The sequence below is a fragment of the Lissotriton helveticus genome, chromosome 9 (assembly GCF_964261635.1).
Source record: "Lissotriton helveticus chromosome 9, aLisHel1.1, whole genome shotgun sequence".
Lineage (NCBI taxonomy): Eukaryota > Metazoa > Chordata > Amphibia > Caudata > Salamandridae > Lissotriton > Lissotriton helveticus.
Window position 1 is genome coordinate 87,785,426 of NC_136070.1, and position 27,716 is coordinate 87,813,141.

Consider the following 27,716-nt stretch of genomic DNA (forward strand, 5'->3'; position numbering starts at 1 on the left):
AACTTCTGTTGTTTGTTAAGTTTCCCTGGCTTCGAGGCCAACTCGGTGTTACCATTATCTGGAGGTGAACTTGGAAAAACTGGGGAACATGACCTTTTCCTGGGAGAAGTGGTTGAAGAATATGAAAAAGACGCTATTCGTGACAAAGTTAAGTTCACTGTTCTGCTGCGACCAGTGGTGTATCTGACTCTTTTTCCTTGTTGGCTTGTTTGGGTGATCCTAAGTCATCCAGGATTGCTTTCACAGCAGCAGTGAGTGGAAGGGGATTTGTTTCCAATGGACCAATGATGTTGGTACTCCACATCAAAGAGTGCTTCCAGCATCTTCCTAGCCAGAAGTACAAGGTGCACCAGTGCCGGAAGCACTGTGTGCAACAGCACTAGAAGGAATAGGTGCACCAGAGCCAGAAGGACTGGGGGCACCAGAGTGAGAAGGACTGGGGGGACCAGAGCAGGGGGGACTGGGTGCACCAGAGGCAGAATGACTAGGTGCATCATAAGAGCTGACTGCACCTGGTTCACCACACAGCGCTCTTCGCCTATTGATTGAAGAGACCTTGATGACAGGCTGTGCACGGCTGGTGCTCTTTTGAGAGGTGTCAGAATTGTCACATTCTTGGCAAGTGCAGATTACTGGGTTTCATCTTTACTTATTAGGTTGAATCAAAAAAGTCACAATGAGGTAAGGACCAGGTCTCTGTCTCATTTACCTGCAGAGCCAAGAGGGCCGACTGTGACATGTGCCCACTGTTGTGATGCACAGCATGGCATGACACATCCATACTAATATTATAAAGAGAGAGCTCAAACCTTTGAGGCAGGTAATCTCAGTAACCATAGCACCAATCACAACACCCAATACAGCGTTGGAAAGGGCAGTTGCAGCAGAAGGACATAGGCTATGCAGACTTCCCCCCTTTTTTTTTTTTTTTTGCAGAGTTTTATATAGCGCGAACTTGACCCGAACTGAATCAGGTATCAGAGCGCTTTACATAGCACCAGTTACGTTACATGAGGACACACATTCATTTTTGTTAGGCACGGGGAGATTAAGTGATTTGCCAAGAATCACAGGATGTTTGGCGTTGTTACCAAGACTCGAACCCAGATCCCCAGGTCCGAGGTCGAGAACCTTAGCCGTTAGGCCAACTCCTCTATACATTTAAAAGGTAAAAGAACCGTGCCAGCAAAGTAGTCCCTTGTGGGCGTGTCTGCGTTGTGCTGTGGGCGTGGGCTGGGGCGTGACTAATGCTGGGGGCATGTGGTATGGCCATCACATTGTGGGCTGTGGGCGTGTGCTGGGGGCGTGACAAACGCTGGGGGCGTGATAAATGCTGGGAGCGTGTGTCCGCCCTTCATGCCATGTGAGTCGTACATACAAGCGGCAATTCCGTTGCTGCGCAGCATCAAGGGGCACACTGGGGGCGTGACACGCTGGGGGTGTGAGAAACGCTGGGGGCGTGTGCTACATACCGCCTTTCATGCCATGTGGGTTGTACATTAATCAGAAGATCGTCTGCTGTGGCCATGTGCTGGGGGCGTGACCTGGAGGCCTGGTAAGTAACGTTACTGCAGCCTCTCCTGCGCGCTGTTACTGAACGCTCTCATTCAACGAAATTACACGCGCCTGCTACCATCAACCAGGGCTCTAGCCGGGCTCAGTCGTCAGATCAGTACACTAATTACACGCGCCTGATAACATCAGCCAGGGCTGCAGCTGGGCCTCAAGCGGGGGAACACGCGCCTGCTAACATCAAACAGGCCTGCATCTGGGCCTCAAGCGGGGGAACATGCAAATGAGCGTGTCTGCGGGGACAATTACTGCAGCCTCTCCTACTCGCTGTCACTCAACTCTCTCATTAAACGGATTTACCCGCGGCTGATAACTCTCTCATTCAACGACATTACACGCGCCTGCTAACTTCAACCATGGCTGTAGCCGGGCTCAGGCGGCGGATCACTACACCAATTACACGCGCCTGCTAACATCAACCAGGGCTGCAGCTGGGCCTTCTCTGTCCCTATTTTAATGAAACAAAAAATGTTGTCTACCCCGAGATTTTAAAATAAATTGCCCTTGCCAAATACACACATTCTATTTCATACCCGGACAACGTCGGGACGGGCTGCTAGTAACTAGATAAAGGAGGGAGTGAAGATATCATCGAAGATTTTTCATAATGTTTATTCAGCTCTAAGAATTGTCTTTCCTGTGCCCTATGAAGATGATAGTTACCTCTCTACACCATGCCCAAAAGGTAGCGACAGCGAGAGACAAGTGAGCCCAGTAATAAACAGGAAAGTGTGAAGTACCAGGTTCAATCCTGTAAGCACCAAGAAACGTAACAACACAGTGTATGCCAATGACATCATGAAATCCCATATATTTGGATAAAATAGAGGTCCATTACTGCCCATAGGTGCCTTGGGGTTACAGCAGGGATATTGTGAAAATCAATAAAAAAATATCCACATTAATGTATGTGACCTACACAAGACCCTACCGATGCCAGGAATAATGCTGGAAGATACAGGACAGAAAAGCAGGAAAAATCCAATAAAATCAGGAATATTTTCAGAGGGTCTGACATGTCCACAAACTCCCCATGGCAGCAGCAGAAGACTGTAAAAATGATAAAAAAATCAATTATGTTATCCATAACCAGGGGCGGCTCCTCCATTAGGGCTGAGGAGCGTCACCCCACTGCTTATTTTGCGGTGCGAGAAGCAGATACAGAAAATTGTATTTTAAATACCATTTTATGTTTCTCCTTCTTGCACTGAGAGAAGGCAGAAGGGTATGGCTGGTTGGGGGCTGGCAGGTGGGCGGGTCAGGGAGGAGTGAGCAGCTGGGTATTCCTGGTTGGGGGCGGACGTGAGGGCGGATCGGAGAGGAATGGCTTGCCCAATGCTGTGGGCCCCGACTGTTTGATGGCCCTTTGGGGCTGACCAAACCAGTCATGCACACTCTGCATTTTCTCCATGTAGGCTGCATGCATGGACAAGTTCTCTCACAGCTTGTTACACTGTTTAGTTCGTATAATATTATTTTGTGATATTATGCCAATTTCCACAAATATATTTATAATTGTGTATGAATGCCCGGCTGAGCACTGTCATGGCAGAAACTCAATAAAATAAGTTATGAAAAAAAAGAAATTGGGGAATAATAAATGGCGGCCCTCGCAAAACCCCTAAGGCCCACAGAAGAGCATAACGAAGACTGAAGAAAAATCAATACAATTAAGGAAAAATATATGTGGCTCCTCAAGGAACCAACATGGTTGACAAAATGGAAGACTTAAGAAGACAAAGACAAAATTGTTGGATGCATGCATTTTGCCCCCAATTCCTTCACCGGACACATTGAGGAAGGATTATAACACAAATCCCGTGAATGTGTAATTAAATGTGTGACCCAAGGAGAGTGTGATAAATGGATAATGATACAAGAATTACATGATCTGCATGGTACCAGGACAGCAGATGGGAAACTGTAAAAAAGACAACTATAATGTAATGATAGACATTGCTAAATGGAGGCAGCTGGCCTCTCCTCCTCCGATAGCTCCCTGGAGGCAGGCGATAGACTGGTGTGCCACGCAGAAGAGAGCTGTGTATATGGCTCCGGGATCCCCCAAAAACCATGCAAAGACATGGGGGGGAAGTGGATGACGTATCATGCAATGCTTTGATATATATGTTTTATGGGATGTGATGGGATGCACTCAGTGGTTTCATTCCCCATTCTGAACTGTGGAAATGTTGCGAGATGTTACGTACTTTAAAAACAATACAATTCAGTTAATTAAAAAAGCAATAATACTGTAACATAATATCTGGGGCTTCCTCACCAGGAGCCAGATGTACATAGACTTCCGTTAGCGATTTCCTAATAGGGTATTTTTGTGATTCGTTAGTAGGAAATTGCAAACAGCTATGTATAACAATGTGTTTTACGCTGTTTGCAATTCCCAATGTGTCTCAAGGGACCTGCTTCATTAATATTCATGAGGTAGGTCGCAATTTGGGACCCATTGGGAATGGCCAGACTGTCTGTGACTGCTTTTTAAATAAAGCAGATTTTTTTAAATTCAACTTGTTTTCCTTAAAGGAAAACGTGATGCATCAAAAAAAGATAAATGAAAAATTTCCTTTTTCCATTTTTTAAGAGTAGGCAGTGGTCCGTGGGACCATTACCTGCTCTTAATTTGATGCCCACATTCATAAAGGGGAAAGGGTCTCCCCGATCCATTTGTGAATGGGTTACCATCAACTTCAAGTTGGCGGTAACTGCAAATATTTTGCAACCACATTCCCGGTTGCAAACCATTCCAACTTACCAGTGCAACTTGCTAATAAGGAAGGGATGCCCTTGGTATGTCCTTTCCTAATAACAACTCGTAAACCCAACTTGCAACTCGGTAATAGCTTACAGAATCTCAAATACCGCTTTGTACATTTAATAATGTTTTTTTCAGGTCGCAAACGGCACAATTTTGCAAATCAGGTCGTTTGCGAGCTGAAAAAAGCTTTGTACATCTGGCCCCAGGTCCTATAAACAGAAGGAAATATTTTAAACAAATTGGAAATATTTACATCAGAAATAATATCTAAGGCCGCGAAAGACCCTTAAAACAGCACAATTCGTAAGGCAGTCTATGATGCTTGGCCGGCCCATTGGGTTGTAGGCACCTCAAATTGGTTCTCTGCATTATATGCCGTTAATAACAACAATTTAATAATAAAACAGAACAATTCAGGACATTAATGGCCCCATGTGCACACAGACATGAAGACGACCTGACATATACAAACACACATTTTATTATCATTACTGGTCCAGTAGAAGGCTATGAAGCCGAAACACGTAGGCTGTCCCATTTTCATCTGTGATGCACTGTGGTGTGTGCTAAAGTAAAATAACCCTGTGACTTATCTACTCTGGAGTGGTGCCATGTTCTCTCGTTGAAAGCCAAAGGATCAAAGTGGTGTGTTTGACATATTATGTTAACTATGTGGATGCCCATTGCGCTTGCACTAAGCCACTTGAGCCTGCCAAACCCTGGATGATTGCATCTCAGCTCCTCCAGCCAGAAACACAAAATATTATCCAAAAAATAGAAATCTAATTGGTGCGTTTTATGCCTCAACCCTCAGCCCATCACACAGTAATGTGCTACAGATAAATAACTCACTTGCATTTCCGAACTAATGCAGTGGATAATGGAAACATATGAAGAAGGGTGGACTCTGTGAGGCTTTTCTTCCAGCGTACAATCCCAAAATGAGCAAGCAGTTACTGAAAGTGAGGGAGGAGTCTGGAAACAGGAATAGGTAATTAGTATTCATTGTACAGCAAATTCTGTGCTCACTCGCCTATAGCTATAACAAGCCAATTTGTGCAAACTCTGAGATTCTCAAAATCAGACAGTTTGAAGCTGTAAAATGGCTTTGTATGATGTACTAAAGCCCTTTTAGAAATCGGAAAAGCTTTTCTGACTTAAAAGGGCCACTGAACAGCCTTTCTTAATTGCAAATAGGTAGGAGGAGGGGCCAAAGGGAGGGGCCAAAGGGGTATCTAACTCCCATTTGAGATTTGGTATCAAATATATCATGATTTGGGCCTGCAATAGAGCTCAAGAATCATTGATCAGCTAATTACCCACGATTTGGGTTGGTAACTGATTTGCAAAAAGAAAGCTATCCCTCCACAACAGTATTCGTTTTTGGAAATTGTGTTAGGAGTATAAGGAAGGAAGCAATGCACCAGATGATCGCTGCCTGCTTCTCCCAAACTTTTTTTTCTTTCTTTTTTTCATAAAAGCAGAGCTTATCTCTTCCATCACCATGGGCTGCTTTAAAAGAAAATCAATTTGGTAAACTAAAGTTAGGGACAGAGGTCTGCTGGGACAGTCCTTAATTCCGGCATTTGGAGTAAGACATGTGCAGTGGCAAACTGTGACCTGCCTAATTCATATTTATGAGCCAGATCATTTTGCTCGCCCCTTGCATACAGCCCATTTACAATGAGACTTAGGGGCCCATTAGGATGTCGGGCCGACATCCGCATTCGAATTCCCCCCGCCATATTAGTATGGCGGAGGGACCTCGGCGGATGGAAAGACCGTCTGCCGCTTTTCCGCCCGGTCGCCTTGCGGCCGGGGCGGAAAAGGATTATTATGGTGTCTTATAGACACCGCCAGCCATATTACAATGGGCTTAGGGAGATGCCTTTCCGTGGGGAAAGGCATGCGGTCTTCACTCTGGGGGCCCCCTGCGGGCCTCCAGAGTGAAGGAGAGGTGTGGGATGCACACGGGGAGGTACCTGTGGTACCCCCTCTGCATTTACATAAACAAAACAGCAGGCACTGCGCGGTGCCTGCCGCTTTGTTTATGCAAATGTAAAAGTGCATTTTTAGCATTGTGGCGGGCGGTGCTAAGAGCACCGCCCGCCACAATGCTAAAAATACAGGATGCGCCCGCCACTGTGGCGGACGCATCCTAATAACCCCCGCTGGACCCCTGACCTTATGGCGACCGGTCCCGATTATCAATGGGACGGCGGGCATCCTAATGGACCCCTAAGAATGTAGGTTGAATCACAAATTGTATTTCACATCGCAGACTAATCACTGTGTAAACTGTCCATCCCTGGTTTGCAAATGGGAATAGTACATCTAGGGCCAGATGTACGACCATTATATTTTGTGACTCACAAATTCCGATTTTTTGTGACTCGCAATTTGCAAGTTGCAAAATGGAATGTACTAATGTGTCTCAAACACATTAGTGATTCCCAATGGGGTTGTAAATTACCTGCCTCATCAATATTCATTAGACAGTTCACAATTTCTGACCCATTGGGAATGGACAATAACACAGGGATTGTGGCCTGCTGGGGACAGCAGACCACCATGTCTGTATGTGATTTTAAATAAAGCAACTTTTTTCTTTTTTGAAATGCAGCTCGTTTTCCTTACAGGAAAATGGGATGCGTTTCAAAAAGAAAGATGAAACGTTTCTGTTTCATTTATTAAGAGTAGGCAGTGGTCCGTGGGACCACTTTTTGGTCTTAAAAATTGTTTTCGCTGCCATTCACAAAGTGAAAGGGGTTTCTGGGGACCCTTTCTGTTTGCAACTAGCTTACCACGTACTTGAAGTAGGCAGTAAGCTGTGATTGTTTTGCAACCGCATTCCAGTCGCCAAACAATTGTACATGTCCTTGCGACTCGCTATTCGGAAAGGATGCCATTGGCATATTAACGACTCGCAAACCCTATGTTGGTAATAGGTTACTGATTCGTAAAATAGGGTTAGAGCATGCCAGAAGCCTTCTTAGTGTTGGCAAACTGTTTGATTCTCTATTTGTGACTGCCAACAACGGTTGTACATCTGTCCCGAGTTCCTACTCCTTTCAATGGCCTTTGTGGGAGAAAAATGCAAAATTTTAAAATGCAAGATTATCAAGTAAAGTTCACTGAAGTGTGTGAAAATACACTCAAATTCAAACCGAAGATGTAAAGGTTGGTAACAAAGACTCTTTAGTTGAAAGAACAATACTTCTACATTCATCTGGGTTTAATAAGGCTGAGGAAGAAATGATCTACCCCATGTGGCACACATTCAGCTTGACAGTACTCGAGAGAGGTTTCTGTTCCAAGTCTCACTAGTAGAAAAATATACGGTCGGTTGCAGACATGACTAAAAAGGTCACTGTGAACTATGTGAAGCCCAATGAGCATAAACCATACAAACACTGTGTAATAAAAACTTTGCACACCCCTACATTTATGGCAGGAAATGCATTGAGATCTAACAATAAATGCTTACTCATAGTGCCCATGATTAAGCGTGTTCGAACAGGTCGTCGACGGTTTTCATACAACGCAGTTAAGTTATGGAACCAAGGGGCATATTATCAAGGGGGGCGATAGGTACTTTTCGCCGGTTTAGCGGCCGTTTTTGGCCGCTAAGCGGCGAAAATTCTATCGCCCTATTATCAAGCTGTCACTAACAGCAGTTAGCGACAGCTTGAAGGCGATAGCGAGCGGTTTGGGGCCCGCTTTGCATGTCAGCGATATTTATCGCTAATGACATGCAAAGTGGGCGTACCCAACCCGTTAGCGACTGAAAGCAGTCGATAACGTCGCTATCGCCTATTCACAAGGCTGGCGTAGCGATGGAAATATTCCCGCTATCGCCAAAAACTAACGCCTGCTCTGACCAGTTCTTAGCCATGTTATCCAATGGGAGGTGGATAAAATTGCTAAGAGCATTTTGTTGCTAATGCGAGAATATCGCTATATTCTCAGCGATATTCTCGCATTACGCCACTATTGCTGGATATTTTAGCGCTATGGACAAAAACGTTGCTAATAGCATGTTTTCTCCGCTAAAATATCCAGCGATAGGCAGCGATAATAAAAAAGTCGCTAAGCGCATTTAGCGATAAATATCGCTAGTTATTGGTAATATGCCCCCAACTTCCCAAGCATATTCGCCTGGAATCAAATTATTTTAATTTCAGGAAACTGCTTAAAACTTTTTTCTTCTCCTACTATGTGCTCTGTTGACTGAGGCGCCACATTAAGCGCTGGGATGCCCTCGGGTAGCCATGGGCTATATAAGTGCGTATTTATTCATTAATTCATTGATTGCACTCCGGGAGTTCATTATGTGAGAACAGGTGTCTGTCAGCAGCTGAGAGCACATTACCACCCACATCGGCTGCTAAAAGTGATTTTCATTACGAGTACAAATGTGTGCTCTAACACTTCTAAGCTGCACATTGGCATATGCATCTTTACATTACAAACTTTATAATACCACTGGATTAACCACTAACTCTGTTTTCCCGATTATCGTGCTACTCGCCGTACAGCGCTTCAATACCTAATCAGGTGTGGCAAGCGCTACATAAATCCAATAGCAATTAAAATTGCAGTTTATTCTTTTTATTTGCATCTACAGTATTCCTTGTATACCATTGTGTTAGAGATCAAGGATATAAAAGGGGATTTTGGAATAGAATAATTCTTAACATATTTAAGGATATTACACGTCACCGTGGGGATCACTGAGGTTATAAAGGCTCAGATCCGGGATTCTCATTATTATCAGGAAACTCCTCATGCCTTGCAACATTCTCATGACGTACAGCAGAGGTAACTTTATTAAATAGTATTGTTTGTATTATTAATATTGTAATCACCATTATTAATATTATTATTATTTTAAAGGTCCTGATTTCTGTCATTATTTTTCAACACACTGAATGTAGCACCATTTTACCTGTATCTGCTCTTTAAAAGGCTGTGTTTGAGATGCATTTCTCTAAAAATATTTTAAAAGAATTATGAACTGTAAATCGCGCTAGTCAAAGTAGGGGGAAGATAGAATAACTGTGATGAATGAAAACGAATCGCTGTGACATCGCATGTCCACCAGATGGCAGGCTTTAACCTAAAAATAGCATAAATAAGACAGTAAACTAAGCCTGCTTGCAGCAAAATCTCAGCATCTAAACGCATGTGACGGTTCCTCCAAGTAGCTGCCCAGATAAATAAGGTTTATTGTCTGCTGGAACGCCATCAGAATGCAGGCAGAAATGTGAATAGAAAAAAGCAGCCCTAACATTGTTTGTCATATACTAGCTAAGCGAAGGGTAAATATATATAATAACTTGTCATCTTTATTTGTCCATAATCTAACTACTGCTTTGTATACAACGATTTTTTTCCAAGTACGGCAGAGGGGACCTAAACTTTATTTGCTCGCACAGGGTAAACGCTTGTGGGGCGTTCATGGAAGCTACATAAGTCTAGGGTCGAGTATCACAGTGAGCACGGAACCCATGTTTGGGCATACCCATGCCACACATGGTGTTGTTTTGCGGATCAGGGAGGACCTGGCTTGGCAGTTCAGGTTGGACTGTTTCCCATGGGGCTCAGGGTCAAGACTGATTTGCATATGGCTGGGTCCAAGCTGAGATGGCATGGTGTGCAAAAGAAAGATTGGTTGGGATGCTACAGCGAGTGATTGCCAGTGGTTAGAAGAATTACAAGCTTTCCTCCCATCATCTTTTGTGTGTTTAATGTACCGCCCTGAGTGGCATGGGTATGCCTACACGTGGGTCTTGTGCCCACTGTCTCACTGGAACCAAGCTGTGCCCAGGTGATGAGTCAATAACCAGGTTGAACCGGTTCTGCATTGCGTGTGTTCTCGTTCAGGGGTGGACCTCGCCTGCCATTGTGGGCTGGACTGTTCCCATGAGTGGAGGGTCAAGACTGATTTGCATAAGGCTGAGTTCAAACTGAAGTGCTTCTCTATGTTAGTAGCACCTTGGGCTGGTGGCAATGTTTGTGCAGAATGCAGTGAGAAGTGAACAGACCTGGGAGAGAAGAGGTGTCAGCCTTAAGGAACACATGTGACTGTTGTACTTAAGCATAGGGTACTCACCACAGAGCAGAACTACACAAGAGGCTATGCTGTCCCCTGAGGAATGCTGAGACATTCAGCATTGGTCAGGTCAGTGCTACAAGCCCACTGGGGAGCATGGAAATGTCTGCTCACACAACCTGAGGACCACACAAAGGGAAGGACAATGGGGAGCAAATAGCAGGTTGACAGCCCACGCCTCTGCACAGAATTATCCCCAAAGTTTCCTTGGTCATTTCCTTTGCACTGCATGTGGGTGGTTACAATGATGGGTTGCTTCATCTCAGGGAGATGTGGAGAGTACCAAGACTTTTTGCAGTTGATACTGATGATCAACAGGTTGAGCAGGTCTGTGGTTCCAATGCTTCCTCTCAGGCAGACTCTTCTTTGAAGCATTCAAATCTGCTCGGCCTTTGTCGGGCTAAGTAAGGCAGGTTCTCAGCAAGAGCTAACTACCTTCAATTCTTCCAAGCACAGCACCAGCAGACCTTTGCCTTGAGCTCTCTAAATTGGTCCCAACTCAGTCAGACAGTCAGTCAGTCAAAGTACTTTATTCGATAATTCAATATCATAAAAAGACAGTATTGAACAATATATAAATAACAGTTACATACCTAAAAAAAAATCACAGAATTTCACAAAATTTCATGATTGTAAAAAATAGTTAAAAGACATACATTTTTTTAAAACTCAACAAGAGGGGAACCACAATTGGTACAACTGGTCAGGTCCTGAGTCTTAGCTCCCAAGTGGCATCCTGCAGCCTCTGAGAGCTTGGCCTGTGCTAGAGGACACCTATCTCCAAAAAGGAACTGCAAGATTTGGAAACTTAGAAACTGTCAGCAAAGTTTTTCAGAAACGCTCTAGGAGAAGACAGACTCAATGTCAAGAGTGAAGCCGCCGTCGTTGACTCACCTGTTGCTTCAAAGTCCAAAGGTAAAGGAAGAGACCAGGACCTACCTGGAGAAGCAAGCTGCCGTTGTCTACGCCTTTCTGAGCCATTGGCTTTACTCGCTCCGTGGTTCTCCTCACTGTTGGCATCGAGGACTTGGCTCCCATCTTTTCACTGAGTCACGTGCTGCAGAAGTTGCTGTCGTCGATTAGAACTTTGGATCCAACCTGACTGAGGACCCGCCAACAGAGCCTGTCTTACTTAACGTTTAAGATCTTCAAATCTCCCACTTCTGTGATAATATCTGGTCTGCTTTCATTCTACACTCCCTTGGTCATCTGCGCTCTGCAGGCAAACATTTGATTTGGTCTCTATACCACTTGTGAAGAGGGCCCGTGCTGGCGGTCGCTCGTTCTGCCTTCTGGCTGCCAAGCTCTTGAATAATCTTCCGTCTCACATCCGGAGCATGGATAATTATTTGACCTTCCGGAAAGCGATAAATACCCATTTATTCCCGCAGTAAGTCCCCCTCTTTGACCTTCCTGTTTTCCCTGGCCCTTCCTGTCTTTTCCTAGGAGGGATACTCGCGGTTTAGGTGCCATATTTGCTCAGCGCCTGGACGGCCCATTGCTGGGGCAGCTGTGAGCTTTACAAGCTATCTTAACATAACATAACTTAACAAAAGAACCAAGCAAACTTCTAAACACTAAGGTAAAACTTTGATCAGGACCTAGCCATGGATGAATGTATGGTATGTGTCCTTTCTGCTCTCGAAGTAATGAAAGTAAAAAGACTGCAAACAGGCACTGCCATTTCATCAGTGACCATGATCTTTTATTTGGGGTCCCAATTTGGGCTCGATTTTCAACTGTTTTCACTGCTTGTAAGGATGTTTCAGCTGGGCAACCTTGCACCTTTTCTGTTATATTTTTTAGTCATCCTTAAGATGGTGAATAGTACCTGATTGGACATGGTCTAGTATTTTTTGGCTTTTTTTGTCCATTTTGGCCGAAGTGCACCTTTGTTTTTTTCTGGTTTAATTATATCTTGCACTGTCTATGTTGGTGTATTTCAGTTATTTTGTCACTCAGGCACCTTTGGATTGCCCTTGATTCTCTCTTTCATTGAGAGCAACTTCTCCTTTATGGCATCCATGTGATTCTATTTATCATCACGTTGGTGATTATCCTAAAATTTCATCTTCATATATTGCAGGTATTTTGTTAGCAATGTGATGCTTGGTGGGATGGGCACACGCAACCCCCAAATACTATACTGGGTTTTGTGTGCGCCAACATTTATTGGTGCATATGTAAATTCTATACTAGTGTTTGGTTTTTGTGTGCGTCAACATTTGTTGGTGCTTATGTACTTGTACTGCACATAGATAGGAGGGTTTGTTCCCTCACTATGATATTGCTGCTTAAGTTTTTTTTTTATTTATAGTAATGTTTCTATCTTTATGTACATGTTTACCTCCAGTATATTTTGGGGTTTTCACATTGGTTAATCCTCATACAAAATGTAATTCCTTTGGTACCCTTCTTAGGATTGTTGACAATGTGGTCTCTGTTTGAGGCATCAGCATTGCATGCATACACAGCACTGATGGAGTGCCATTTTTGCAAGATGCATATTGGTGCATTTTGGCCAGTTTTCTTTCCCTTCACACTATGAGGTTGTTAGCTGGTGAGTGGCATTTTGAGGGTCTATCTTGACCATTTTTCAGTCTTTCAGGCCTATTTGTATAATGGAATTTGAGCCGTCTCTACTATATATTTTTCCACAGGGCCTGGCGAATCTTTCTTTATATACTGCAAGTCCACTTATTGGTAATTTAATCTCATCACTTGCATAGAATCTTCCTCTGGTGTTATTATTATTTATGAGTCTTACTGCACATTTGTAGCACGCCACATGGTGTGTTAACAATATATTTGTGAGGTTAGTCAAACATTCAATATTGATTTACTTTGTGTGTGTACAGAGTAATAGGAGCTTAGAGCCTGGTGATTTTTCCTCTATAATTTGCTTAGTCGGTTTCATCAGTTCTTTTTTGAGTCTCACGGCTCATTGGTAATGGGCCATGTGGGATTTAATGTTTGTGGGATTAGACAAGCGTCCAGAGATTGGTGTCCTCTTTCCATTGTGGTCATACAGAGTGATTGAAGTGGAACTTTCACTTTCATATTGGCCTTTTCATCATGTGTGACCCCGAATACACTATTTGGTGAGTTTTTCAGATTTTCAATTCTTCATGGAGAAATTCTTGGTGTACTAACAACAAATAACTGTGGGTCTAGAGGAACTACTATCTCTGTGTTCAAATGTGTCTATTCTGCAACAAGTATAACACTGTGCTACTAGTAAGTTGCATAGGGACTGATCACGGTGTGATTATGTTCCCATCAGTTACACGTTCTGAACCGCCCTGGTCATCATTTGGGCCATTACACAGAGTGGTATGTCCACCCAGCAAGTACAAGTGTTCTAGATAGTGATAACTGAAAAGCAGTGCTGAACAAAAATGGTGAGTGAAAGTGCTAACTATTAAAATTGGAGAGTGAATTTGAAAGAACCTTATTCATTTATTTTGATAACAAACCACTTCCAATGTTAAAAACATCAAGTGCAAAGTAACAGTAGTTCAAAAACAAATATCTACTGCATGTGTATTAAGGGCGACATGTTTCTGCAGTTTATAGACCCTAGCGGTATCTGCTGCTTCTTCAGGACCAATAATCTACCTTGCTACTGCTTAATAAACGAGTGAGTGCATAAGGAAACAAAAAAGATTTCACCTGATACGGTCCTCGCATCTCTGTTTGGGATGAAACCAAATATCCGCACACCCCATGTGGAAAAGAAGAAACAAAGAAACAGAGAAAGTGAGATAACATATTAGTTAAAAAGGTTATCTCCCACATGAGCTCTATCAATATCCATTAGCCCATGACAGGTATGTTAAAACATTACCTACCCATTCTTAAATTGGGTTCCCTCTCACTCACCTCGAGTATGGAGGAAATTCTTGGTGTACATCACAGCTAGCTCTCTTCATTTATTGAGGTTTTTTCTTTCTTTCTAGTCTTTTTTTAAATTGAATTGTCCTAAAGTGAGGTATAGTATTAAACATACCTTTTTTTTAAATATTTTTGGGAGCACTTGGAGTATTTGGTATTGAGAGGTAGTTTCGATATTTTCTAAGCAGCATTTTTTTGGTCCTGAAGTAGACCCTGTTATAGGTGGCAGACGGGTCGAAACATTCATACTTAGATAATTTTTGGAGTTTCGATTGTCAATAATTGTGTTGCAATGGGACATTTGTTATGTCATTGAATGTGTCTTCTTTTTAGATATGTTGTCCCTGCCAAATCTTCAAATTAGTTGTTTTTAAATGTATGCATTTTTTTTCACTATAACATCTCACATGCACTGCTCCGCACAGGGCCGGACTGGCTACCGGGCAGTTGTGTGTGCTGCCGAGCTAGGGGCTAATTTCCCTGTGGTGGGGGCTTATTTCGTTGATGGGGACCTGCGGGCGATTTAAAATAAAAAAAAGCAAAACGAATTTCGTTTTGCACACCCAGGTCCCCATCAACGAAATAAGCCCCCAGCCCGGCAGCACACATAACTACCCGGTAGCCCGTCCGGCACTGGCTCTGCACAGTGGCCAAAACGATTCAGAAAAAAGGGGGTTGGCGATGGACAGAGCATCTGAATTAAACAGAACACTCATACCCAGTCAAAAGATCAGGGCTTGATCCATCACCGTTTTTTAGCTCACTGCACCATCCCAGTTCAGAACCTGGCTATATGCAAATTAGTCTGACCCTGGCCCAGTGCATCATGGGAACAGGGCAGACCAAACTACCAAGCCAATTCTTTACTGGAAAGGAAACAAGCTTCCGGGGACCGGTTTCTGGCATTGCAGCCGTCTTCGGCCCGGCTTGCTTGAATCCTGATGGTGCAGTGAGCAAGGGACTCATGTCTGAGCATACCCTGCCACTCCTATAGTGGCCAAAACGATTCAGAAAAAAGGGGGGTGGCGATGGACAGAGCATCTGAATTAAACAGAACACTCATACCCAGTCAAAAGATCAGGGCTTGATCCATCACCGTTTTTTAGCTCAACCACCCCCTTTTCTGAATCGTTTTGGCCCTGATCTTTTGACTGGGTATGAGCGTTCTGTTTAATTCAGATGCTCTGTCCATCGCCACCCCCCTTTTTTCTGAATCGTTTTGGCCACTATAGGAGTGGCAGGGTATGCTCAGACATGAGTCCCTTGCTCACTGCACCATCAGGTTTCAAGCAAGCCGGGCCGAAGACGACAGCAATGCCAGAAACCGGTCCCTGGAAGCTTGTTTCCTTTCCAGTAAAGAATCGGCTTGGTAGTTTGGTCTGCCCTGTTCCCATGATGCACTGGGCCAGGGACAGACTAATTTGCATGTAGCCAGGTTCTGAACTGGGATGGTGCAGTGAGCTAAAAAACGGTGATGGATCAAGCCCTGATCTTTTGACTGGGTATGAGTGTTCTGTTTAACTCAGATGCTCTGTCCATCACCACCCCTTTTTCTGAATAGTTTTTCTTTATGACACAGAAAAGCGAGGAGCAGAAATTATACCAACCGTCTTTCAACTGCAAATATAAAGCAGCTTTAGTTAAAAGATTAAAAGAATAAGGTGCTATGAATGTCAGCATGCATGTTTGGAGTTCATTACTGATATATGTTTTTACACAAGATTGTGTTCACAGTTAATATATTCCACATGGCTTTAATATATTTCAAAACTTGAATGTTATTTGAAAAGTGTTTGATGGCACAATTATAATGGATCAGTTAGTTGAAAGACTTTGAATCACTGGTAATTAGTCTGGTAGCATTACATTATAAGCTTGTCTTTGCCATTACTGGCAGAGACCAACGGTTGGACGCGGCCCTCTCTGCGGGGTCACCCCCAATCATTTTGTCTTGACCCCTCCTATCTTGCTGAATTCATTTCTGTTAGCCTTAGGACCATGTGCACTGCTGGCTAGTGCTAAAGTGCTTGCGCTCACTTCCTAAAACATGGTAAAATTGACTTGCACCTGGTTGGCTTATTTAGTTTCCTTTTAAGTCCCTAGTAAAGGTGTATACCATATACCCAGGGCCAGTAAATTAAATTAAACAGTATTAGTGGACCTGTAGCCCTTCTTGTGCCAGCCACTTAAGGACATGAATTAACCCTGCCATTGCAGCCTGTGTGCAGTTTTAAAGTGTCAATTCAACTTGCCAAAATAAACCTTTTGCTGAGCTCAAAACTCCCTTTTTAATACCTATGCCACCCCTAGGTAGGCTTTAAATAGTCCACAGGACGAGGTGCAGTCATTGTATTTAAAAAGTTGAACATGTACTTTCATGTTTTTTTGTGTCCTGGTAGTGACTAACTCACAAATACATTTTTCACTACTGTGAGGTCTATCTCTCCCGTAGGATAACATTGGTTTACCTTATTTCATTTAATAAGTCATAACTTTTGTTTGGGAACAGGTAGGGACATCATGTTTGGTATCTAAAGGATTGTAATTTAAAATCCTCTTTACTGGTAAAGGTAGATTTTAATATGCAATTCTGAAAATGCCACATTAAGAAAGTTGCCAATTTTTGGTCTAACCATTTGGTGCCTGTATCCTAGGTCACATGACTAGGCGTAGTCGGTAGTTCGTGTTACACTTGGCCCTGTCTGCAGGGTCATTCCCCAAACATTTTGCATTCACCAGCCTATTTTTTCTGACACTGTTTTTGCTGGCTTTTAAGATTATAGGACTTTAGTACTGCTAGCCAATGCTAAAGTGCTTGTGCCCTCGCCTTTAAACATGGTAACCTTGGGACAACCCCATTTGTCACCTTTTAGTTACTTGTAAGTCTCTAATAAAGTGGTAGGTATTACATCTACCCAGAGAAATTCAATGCTACTAGTGGGCCCGCAGCACTGATTGTGCCACTTATTTAAGTAGCCCTTTGAAAATGTTTCAGGCCTGCCATTGTAGCCTGTGTGTGCTGCTCAACTGCCATTTCGACCTGGCAAAATAAACCTTTTGCCAGGCCTGAACCTCCTTTTTTAATGCATATATGTCACCTCTAGGGCAGGTCCAAACATCCCATAGGACAAGGTGCAATGTATTTAAAATGTTGGATATGTACTTTTAACTTTTACATGTCCAGGTAGTGAATAACTCTTACATTTATTTTTCACTACTGCAAGGCCTAGCTCTCCTATAGGATAGCATTGGGTTACCTTATTACATTTAATAAGTGATAAGTTTCAATTGAGAGCAGGTAGGAAAGTCAAGTTTGCCCTCCAAAGAATTGCAATTTACAACCTTCTTTTAATGGTAAAGTTGGATTTTAAGTCATAATTCTGAAAATGCCACTTTTAGAAAGTTAAAAGACACACAAATGATGGACAGAATGCGGAACCAATCAAACATTCACTCCCAGTCAAAAGATTTGGGTTAAATCCATTATTCTTTGGCTCAGCATGCCACCCCAGTTTAGATCCAGATCTCTGCACTGGGGGTGAATGTTTGACATTGTTTCAGCATTCCGTCTATCAATTGCTATTTTTGCATTTGTCACCATAAGTGGGAAGGGTATGCCCAATCATGGGTCCCATGCTCACCATGACCACTGGAGTCAAGCTAGCCTGGCTGATGAGGGGTGATACCCTGAAACCGGTCCCAAGATGCTTGTTTTTGGTCCAGGGAGGACATGGCCTGGCAGTTCGGGGTAGACTGTTCCCATGGGGAGCAGGGTCACGACTGATTTGCATATGGCTGGGTCTAAACTGGAATGGCATGGTGTGCAAAAAGAACAATGAATTTAGATCCAGATCTCTGTACTGGGGTGAATTTTTGACATAGTTTCATCATTCCGTCCATCAATAGTTCTTTTTGCACTTTTGGAATTTTGGCCTTTCCCTGTATCAACCATTTGGTGCAGTCTGCAGTCTGTATTCTGGATCACATGACTAGGTGTACCTGGCAGTTGTTTTTTTGTATTACTTCCAGTCAGCGAGACAAGGGGGAATTGGTGTTGGCAGGATGGGCCATCATTATCAGGAATCAGGATGAGGGTGTGTATCTGTCACCTACCACACTCACACATCACAAAGACTCTGCCTCAGCACACACAAAGGGTTTGGTATTAGACTTTTTTGCCCAGAGACAAGCTGGGACCAGGGCAGAGAAGTTGGAAATTCCAGACACCTCCATTGAGGAAGGAGTCTAGAAGCTTCTCCCACTTCAAAGTGGGTACCGGGTATAAATTACGAACCCTCGGGCTGAACTCTTCAGTACTCTTCTGGACCTGTGGAAGACTCAGGAGAAGGACTGCTGTGCTGTTGCAAGAAGACTGCCCTGCTACTCTGCTGCCCTGCTACTCTGTTGCCCTGCTGCCTGAGTGAAAAGGACTGGACCTGCATCTTGAATGAAGGACCACCAAAGTGACTCCAAGGAGTAGCTGGCTGGCCTTCTGGTCAGAGCCTCAGGGACAGAAAAGACTCCAACCATCTTAACCTCCCCACCTTGACTATACCAGCTGTAACTCCTAAACCCTCATTCGGTACCCCTCCAGTCCTGGCCTGCTGAAAGTGGGTCCTACGGTGCACTGCCAACCTAGATGTGGTTTCTACCAAAACCAACACAGTGCAATGCAAACCCGATGCAGCTCTTCGCAGCACCTCATTGGAACCAACGCAGCGTGATGCATCCTCAACACAGACTTCACAGCTCCTCATTGGATCTGACGCAGCACACATCAACGTCAATGCAAGTAATCATTGCAGCCCTTGTAGCTCATTGGAACCACTGCTGGGCAATGCATTCTTGACACGGAACTTGAATCACTCTTCGGGCCGCTGCAGTGCACCGCATCACACCTCAAATAGAATTTAAGGTACCTTTCTCAGCAGTACTAACTTGGTCCCTGTATACCAACAACACTCCATCGCGGTTGGCCTAAACTTATGACTTTGTCCCAGTCCAGTGTGATCAGATAACCACAGTTAGTGCTTTGTGCTTTTAAACAGTAGTTTTACCTAAACCTTTAAAATTGCATATCTCCTGTCCTACTGGTTGGATTTTTGTTGCTTGGTGTTCAATCAGTTATTAAAAATGTGCTCTATTTTTCTAAATTGGTGTGAGATTTTTCTCAAGCACAGGTTAATTTTGGGTTTGCTTGTGTTTCACCCTGAAGAGAATTATTGGTTACTGTTGGAGTAGGGGTTATCCCCTTCAATCAGTAACTCAATTTACAGTGGTTGGCCAAGACAGTAACATAAAGGGGGATTTATTGCTGGCAAGATGGGCCTGACAGGATGGGAGGTTCAGTGCTGTGCACTGCCCCACTTTCCTTTCAAAGGAGCTGCCTCAGCACACACAAAAAAAAGACTTCACACTACCCTTGTGTCACCCCAGTTACCCTGGGACCAAAGCAGAAAAAAGGGAAATTCCAGACCCATCTGTGGGGCGGGAGGAACCCCGAGTACTTTCTTCCATTTCAAAGCTGGTACCAGGTATATAAATAGAACCCTTAGACCCACTCTTCAGTACAGTACTGGAACTGTACATACTACAGGAGAAGGACGGTTCTAATGCCAGAGGACTACCATGCTGATTGAGGACTGCCCTGCTCTCTGAGAATGAAGACTGGACCTACTCCCTTCATCACACGCAGAGGGACTCTAACAGTGTAGATATTGATTATTCTTTACATGAAATACACACTCGATTTGACACCGAAATCATAACATACACCTTACACATGTTCTCGAAAAATATCACAGAAACGTTACATTATCAGCACCATAAACGTGTGCTTGATTAGCTAGATACGTAAAGGAAACTGTGGTCCTAGACAATACAAGCCATACTCAGTAGTACTTAGAAGTATGGCTATGAAGTTAATTCATACAACCGAAGACAATTACTACAAAGGCACATTCAACATGCGAGAACTCACAGTTTTAAAGAGGCCATCCAGAATATTAACCATCAATTTATTCAGTCATGATTTCAATTCATAGAATAAACAATATATAAAAAAAGGCATGAAATGCAACATGCACCATTATTCTTATGGCCATTTCCTGGGCAAGAGAAAGAAGTGAAAGTAAGTGCTCATGTGTAAGATACAGGAAAAGAAAGCAAATATTGTCACAAATGCATTAGGAAAAATTATTCAAAATATTAAGACAGATGGGATCTGGAGTGACATCACCACTAGGACGGTACCCCTACAGTATGAGGCCTACCCCTGATATTAGTTCCAGAAAGTGTTTGTCATTTCATTGGATGCACAGTGAAGCTGTCCCTTTTCTTTTGCACTAGGGTCGAAACTTCTACATATCCCCCCGTGGGCCTACACCCAACACCCCCCTCCCACTCCGACCACAGGTGAAGCTTCATAAAAGCAATAGGCTTGTTTTTATATTTTGGTATTCTGACCCTTTGGCGAAGCCAGTAGATCTGCCTTACTTAAAACTACACCCTTTATGTTGTTGCTTTATGGTAAAAACCTCAGAAATTCACTGAAAAAAAGGTTAAAGGTGAAAATGTCAGTCACAAGGTAACAATTTACACAAAAAAACACTGAATTCACCAGTGATAGTTAGCTCAAGTAACTAACTAAATGCTCCATTTCACACAGCGCAGCACACCATGTCCTACAAGACAGAACTCCTACCATACATCCTAAATTGCCCCAACATGCCATGTAAGAAAACATAATCATGTATTCTTGTTTCATTAAGTCTTAATGCTTCCTTGCACATGTATATCACAACATGCACTGATACACTACATAATCAATTCTGGATATCATTTTTAATTAACCTGAAGTTTTAATCAGCCTTAACATGCATGCTAAGTTTCATGACTCCCACAGGCCTAGAAGGCATTTTATTTGAGATAGTACATCTGCACATTTCTTGCATCGCATAATAAAGCATAGCCCCACTTTCAATGTTGGCAACAGAAGTATAATATTAGGAAATTAGTGAATTCAGCACTATATTTATGCGTCTTTATCTTCATTTTAAGGACTTCTTCAATTTTCTATGTGAAAAAATCCGGTCTCCTTCTCATTAGATAGTTTTGTTGAAGTAACAGTTTAGGTCACTTTTTTATGTCCCATACAACTGCCCAAAATTGCATGCTCCAACTGGCATTTTGAATGAAAGCTCTGGTAGGTTGAAATGGCAATTATCGCCTGATTTTTTCCTATGCTGCTTGCTATTTACACATTAAATGCATGTTACACTTTTAGGTTATCCCAAGGGTTGTGTAAATTGAAACCACCTGCTGTTACAATAACCAACATCACTAGTTACCACAACTTGACTTACACACATCTACTTCAATTTCACGTAGCAAATTATTTTTGTAGTTTGCATGAACCTGGCCTGGGGGTATTAGAGCACTTTACAAGGGCACCGGAATATGTTAGACTTTCTTTTTCACACGGGGACATTATGTGATTTTCCCAGAATTACAGGATGTTGAGCTGATGCCGGAGGTCTAGCCTGGTTCTCTATTTTCAAAGTCAACAGCTCTAGCCCCAAATGCCAAAAACGCTCACCCACAACTCACTGAAGTTCACACATTCACTTAAAATACGAAATACCCTCTTACGCTCCTGAGGGCCTGATTCACAAAGGTAAAATTAAACTTCTGTGTTAGTTTAGGATTGTTTGGTATTCACAAAGGGATTTATGAGCAGGATCTTTATGAGTGCAGTATCTCCGAACATGAAAATGTAGGAGAGTCCTATCTTCTAATCTGCAGAGCTCCTACTCATACATCCCTTCGTGAATACCAAACAATCCTAAACTTACACAAAAGTGTAAGTTTACCTTTGTGAATTAGGCCTTAATAGTATATCTTCACAAGTTGCATCAGGTTTCAGTCTGCGATGGATGCCCTAGCAGTCTGTAGTAAAGCGACATCAAACCAGTGCTTAATTTGAGCTGGTGGTTTCCGGTGCTCGGCACTGGCACTTAGTTGTTGGCACCAGCACTTAATTGCCAGAGCCTGCACCTATGAGAGCTGCCACATGGTGGCGCTGTTTGTGTAATTTAGAGATGAGCGGAAAACAGTTGCTTGTTAATTCAATATACATTCCAAACTACTAACACCCAAAATATTTGTAACGATTTGGCGACCTCAAACAGTCTGAAGTGTCAAACTTGTAGCAGAGTGACGGTTTGTAATTAATGCCCACATGCATCAAAGTCAATTGCATTCGCAAACGGTGCGAAACGCAATTTTCATCCGTTTGCGAATGCAATTGACTAATTTGGAATGCATCATGCATTTCGCAATTTTAGGAATCGCAACCATGTTGCGATTTCTAAAATTGCGATTGCATTTAAGAAATCGCAATTTCAGATTTTAAATGCAATGCATGATCATTTTTTGGTAAATTGGCATGAAGTTGAACTTCATGCTAATTTACCGAAAACTTTCAAATATGCACAAATTGCATTTTGGGGGCATGTGTGTGTGTAAATTGCATTTAAAGTTACATTTCAGGGGTGCAGGGAGGGGTTCTTTGGACCCCCCCTGCACCCTTGAAATTGCATTCACATTTTGCGAATCGCAATTTGAAATTCGCAAAATGTGAATGCCTTCCCATAGGAATCAATGGGAAGGGTTTTCCTTAATTGCGAATCGCAAATTGTGAATCGCAATTAAGGAAAAATACCGAATCGCAAAAATAAATGCGAATTGTTCGTGCATTGCAGTTTGCGATTTCTAAATTGTGATTCCTTAATTTTCGCAATTTAGGAATCGCAAACGGGTGCAATGATGCATGTGGCCGCTAGTACAGTACAATGTATGGTGCAAACTGCGGGGTCTCCTGACGAGGGCCCCGGCACTTCTTTTTTGGCAAATTAAGCACTGCAATGAAACCCCATCAATATTATATTGCGCACTATGCACACACCAATTGTGTAATATAACATGGCATAACTTAACATGAATTTCACTCTGCAATGTTGAACTGTGCACACACCCTCTCCTCCTGCCTATAGTAGCCTGATTTGTTTGGTAAACTTACAAGTCTGAATGTGAGAAGAGTTGCAGCACTGGCTCTCTTTATAAAAACTTGGCTTGAGTCCTGTTCCTGGAGGGAATGATGGCCGAAATGATGAGCTTTTTGAATAATCAATAACTAGCGTGGGAAGCTGACTTTTATGACATCGGTCCCTCCATTTTATGAAAGAAGTTATTACAGAGGCTGAAATTCTCATCTTCTCAACATTAATAAGTAATTACAAAATCATAAAAGAAAGAAATGGAACTCCCTCCCACTGCATAAATGTATTATAAAGAGCCCAACAGAGAAGCTGTCTTGGGTGATTCATATAATAACTGCCATTATTTGGACCCATGAGCATGATTGAGAAATTGATTAGGTGCACAGGTATTTGCTTCAACTTTATGCAGTGGGTTTGATTGAGATGGCTCTTGGTCCAGAGGGTGAGCAAGAGATAAGAAATCCCATCAGTGCATGTCAGCTTATCAGTTTCACATAAAAAGTTTAAACAGATACTTCTAGATGCTGGAAAAAAATGCAAAACATGTGGTTTCAGATTGTTTCTCAAATACTATTTCCACATCAAGGTGGTGGGTCACAGGAGCGAACTTTAACCAATGTATCAGGGTGATTCGACTTTCGCGAGGTGGATGACGTTTCTTTACTTCTCCCAACCTTGTAAGATGCTAAGGACCTGATTTATATCTTGGTGGTACGCATACTCCTTCGCAATGGTAACGGATAATACATATGCCAAGATAAAGGTCACCCTACCCGAGTTAGATGACTGCAGACCATAGGTTTAATCACAGCAGAGACTACTCCGTCTCTACCGTGATTAAACACTTCCAACAGCCCTGTGGAGTGAGGTCGGTAGGAGACAGTACCTTTTAATTCTGGCCACCTGATTTAGATGGGTGGAATTAGAGGTCAATTTACGCTGCCCGTCACGCCAGGAAAACCCCAATGGTAAGGGGCTCATTTTATTTTTTATTTATCCAGCTTCAGGATTTTCTTTTTGAAAATAATGAAAACAATTTGGTGCAGGGCTGCATCATGCTGATGGAGCCCTTCGCCAAACTTTAAACATTATTGAAAGGAACTACTGTGACAGTGGTTCCTGACAATGCTTTAGAAATGACCACCAGCTTGGTGGTTATTTCTAAACTAGGCGGGCAGCACTTTCACCAGAGTGACTGAGTAATTGACTCCATCTCCTTGACAGAGAAAAGGGATGCCTGCCTATACATAAATGAAGCCCTACGTCTTTCTTCTCTGGTTCTACTTTCTCTTCAGCAGGATGTCCTGCCCAAGTATGCTGTGGCATCAGGCTGCAGGGGAAGCACACCATCATTTCCCACCTGACAGAATGGACTCCGAGTGGCTGTGCCCAACATTGGAATTATGGCAGCCAGCTCACTGCCCTGGCTGGCAGCAGGAACACTTTTCCTGCTGTTGATTAGGACCCCATTTTTCTTTTTTTTATACTTTAACTTTTTAGCAAATATACCAAGTTAAAAATGTTTTAATATGTATAGGAGGCCCTTTTGAATGGAATTATGGATTCAACATTTACTTGTATGCTGGGAATACCCAGGTTCTTCTTTAGCTTTATCGAGACCTGGGGCAACCAATGAAAACCATCAGAGAATGGTATGGAGGCCATTGCACACTGGACAAAGGAGAACTGGATCCTGCTAGGAAACCTATTTTATCTGATCACAGTATTTCTGGCTAGATTTCTTGCTAGAGTTTTGGGCAGCCTGTGTCTTAAGTCCATATTATTGGGACACTTATTGTTGCCAATTAATCACTGCAGACGCAGAGAGCAGCTATTTTAAAAAACTGGTTATTTCAACTAAAACTTCTAGTAAACTTCTCCAAGATCAAACTCAGTCACAACAGTCATCAATGGTGAATGCTTTCATATCATCACGCATAGGCTACTGGCAGCATGGTATCGCTGGGCCTGCCAAAGAAGACATTCAACATTTTTTTTAAATAAATAAAAGTCGGCATCGTAGCTGTGACTTAACTTTGAGCGGTGAGTAGACCCCCATCGGTGTTTAGGTTTTATGCATGTATGTAAATATGTATGTATGTATGTAAGTATGTATGTATGCATATGGTATTTTTATAACGTGAACCTAGGCGAAAGGCAGCAGAGCACTGTCCCTGGTCAAACACGAGCATAAGGTCTACAAGCGCAACAAGAAATTTGAGGAGGAACTGTGGTTGTGGGTGGTTACTGCATTGTGATGTAGTGTTCAACTCTTCAACTCTTTCTTAAACTGAAGCTGCTTTTGGGCAGTCCTGATGGATCTGGGGATGCTGTTCCAGATTAAGGGTGCATAAATGGATAAATGGATAAATGGATAAAACAAAAAAAATGCTTTTTAAAGGGTTTTCAATATTTACCACCAACTTCTGGTTGTGGTAAATAACGAATTCTTAGACCCCTGTAGCACTGATTGCAGTGCTACCTACATGTCAAAATACAGATTCAGTAATTTAACCGATTCGGTATTTTACAGAATCGGTAAAAGTACCGATTTGGTAAAATTACCGAATCTGTATTTTAACATGCCCCTACATCTCCATCTTCAAATACCGGTCGGTAACGGGCGAAATCGGCCGTTACCGACCGGTATTTGGCGACCTACATCTGGCTCTCAGTCTTGCTATACCTTGAGGTGGATGGCGTTTGCAGAGATTCTTGTTGCTCCTCCATATAGAAATGTTGATGGCTCTGTTTCATGATACTCACTGACACAGAGATGATGAGGGTGCTGGTTTGTGATGCTCCATAATCCAGAGGTTAGGAGTGGGCACTGTTTTACCGCCCCCATGGAACAGAGATAATGAATGTGCTGAACACCGTAAGGAGAGGGTGATCTATTACAAATGGCATATAAATTGCCAAACGAATAGTGAAGACGCCAGGAAGTGAATATGCGCCTGAGTCTGCACTTTCCTCTCACCCAGCTAATCACGTCTGCCTTCACTGGTGGACATTGTGTAAAGTCTTCGGGTCCTAGATATACCACCCACACTATTATGGCGCATTATTTATCTCAAATGAATATTTTGACCTTCAATCGATCAGATGTTGACATGCTTATTATTTTCTCTGCTGAACTTGTCACCATTTTAAGGTGATTGTGATGAGATTCATTCAATGTATTTATATTGATAATGATAAACATCCCCTCCATAAGCAAAGATACAGCCAGCAACTATTGTGTCATGCAGATTTATTTTTCTTCAAGCACCAACCTTAAAGACTGCATCCTTACTCTAGTAGAGTGCACAAAATGCACACTGTACCAGATGGAAGACACTGGAAGCTTGGGCACCGTGATACGTCTGCAAGCATGGCACCAGTAGAATGTTTATCAAATACCCATTGCTTATTTAAAACTTAGCAAAGTTATTTAAGGGTTAAGGCATGTATGTGTATGCTTCTTATATCTCATGCTTAAACACTCTGTTGGTCATTCACAGCGTTACTTGAAATAATACACTGCCAACCACACATTACAAATAGTCTTTGTTGTAAATGTCCTGTTCCAAATCTCTAGAATGCGTTCTCCAAATCATTGTAGCAGGTTTTGAATTGTGCAACTAACCCTTGCCCTGTAGAGTTGTGCTTGCTTTCAATGTATCTACTCTTTGTATTTCTAGATGGTTCCTGATGGCACAAGGTCCACTGGATGCATCAAGGTGAATTGCACTAGGCTGTATCTCCTGGAAACCATTAGTTACTCACTGTCTCTCAAGTCTATCTCTCTCTTAGTCTTGGTTGCTTTACTGCCCTGCAAGGCATGGCAGGTAATGATGGGATATTTATACCCTCTGGATCCAAGATGGTCACCAAGACCTTTTCTCCTGGATTCTCGAAGCTTCCAGAAGCTTCCAGAAACTTCAAGATGCTTCCGGGGGCTTTTTTTCCATAGAGCACAATGATGACCTCTCTATCCTATGAGGATTTTTGTTGATACACATATTATTGATTACAGTTTGCCAGATTTGCATTACAGTTGATCACCTAGTTGATAATGGTCATTAAAAGTACACAATTACTGGCCTGAACTATGCTGTGAGCCTTTAGCGTCCGCTTCCGTATTCGCACAGTGTTTTGGGTTGGTTTACACTGCCACAATAGCTAAGTGAAGCAATGTATTTGGTATGAATGTGTTTGTGCTTAACAGCTGTGACGAATAGTCATCTTTTCTAGTACAAATGACTTAACACTTGGACTTAATACTTCCACAGGGAACATATTATTGCTTTGTAGTGTATCG

The 27,716-nt window shown here is 42.7% G+C and overlaps 1 protein-coding gene across 2 annotated transcripts in view; it reads left to right on the forward strand.

Moving 5' to 3' along the window:
- Positions 1-27,396, forward strand: part of LOC144782636 (uncharacterized) — a 235,348-nt gene extending 207,952 nt beyond the window's left edge. For both annotated transcript variants that reach the window (XR_013601185.1, XM_078661994.1), the window contains one exon: positions 27,097-27,396. Coding sequence is in view for 1 of the 2 variants with exons in the window: in XM_078661994.1 (XP_078518120.1) it covers positions 27,097-27,139 (43 nt within the window). In the remaining variant the exon portion in view is untranslated. The remainder of the gene's footprint in view (positions 1-27,096) is intronic.
- Positions 27,397-27,716: the final 320 nt, after the last annotated feature.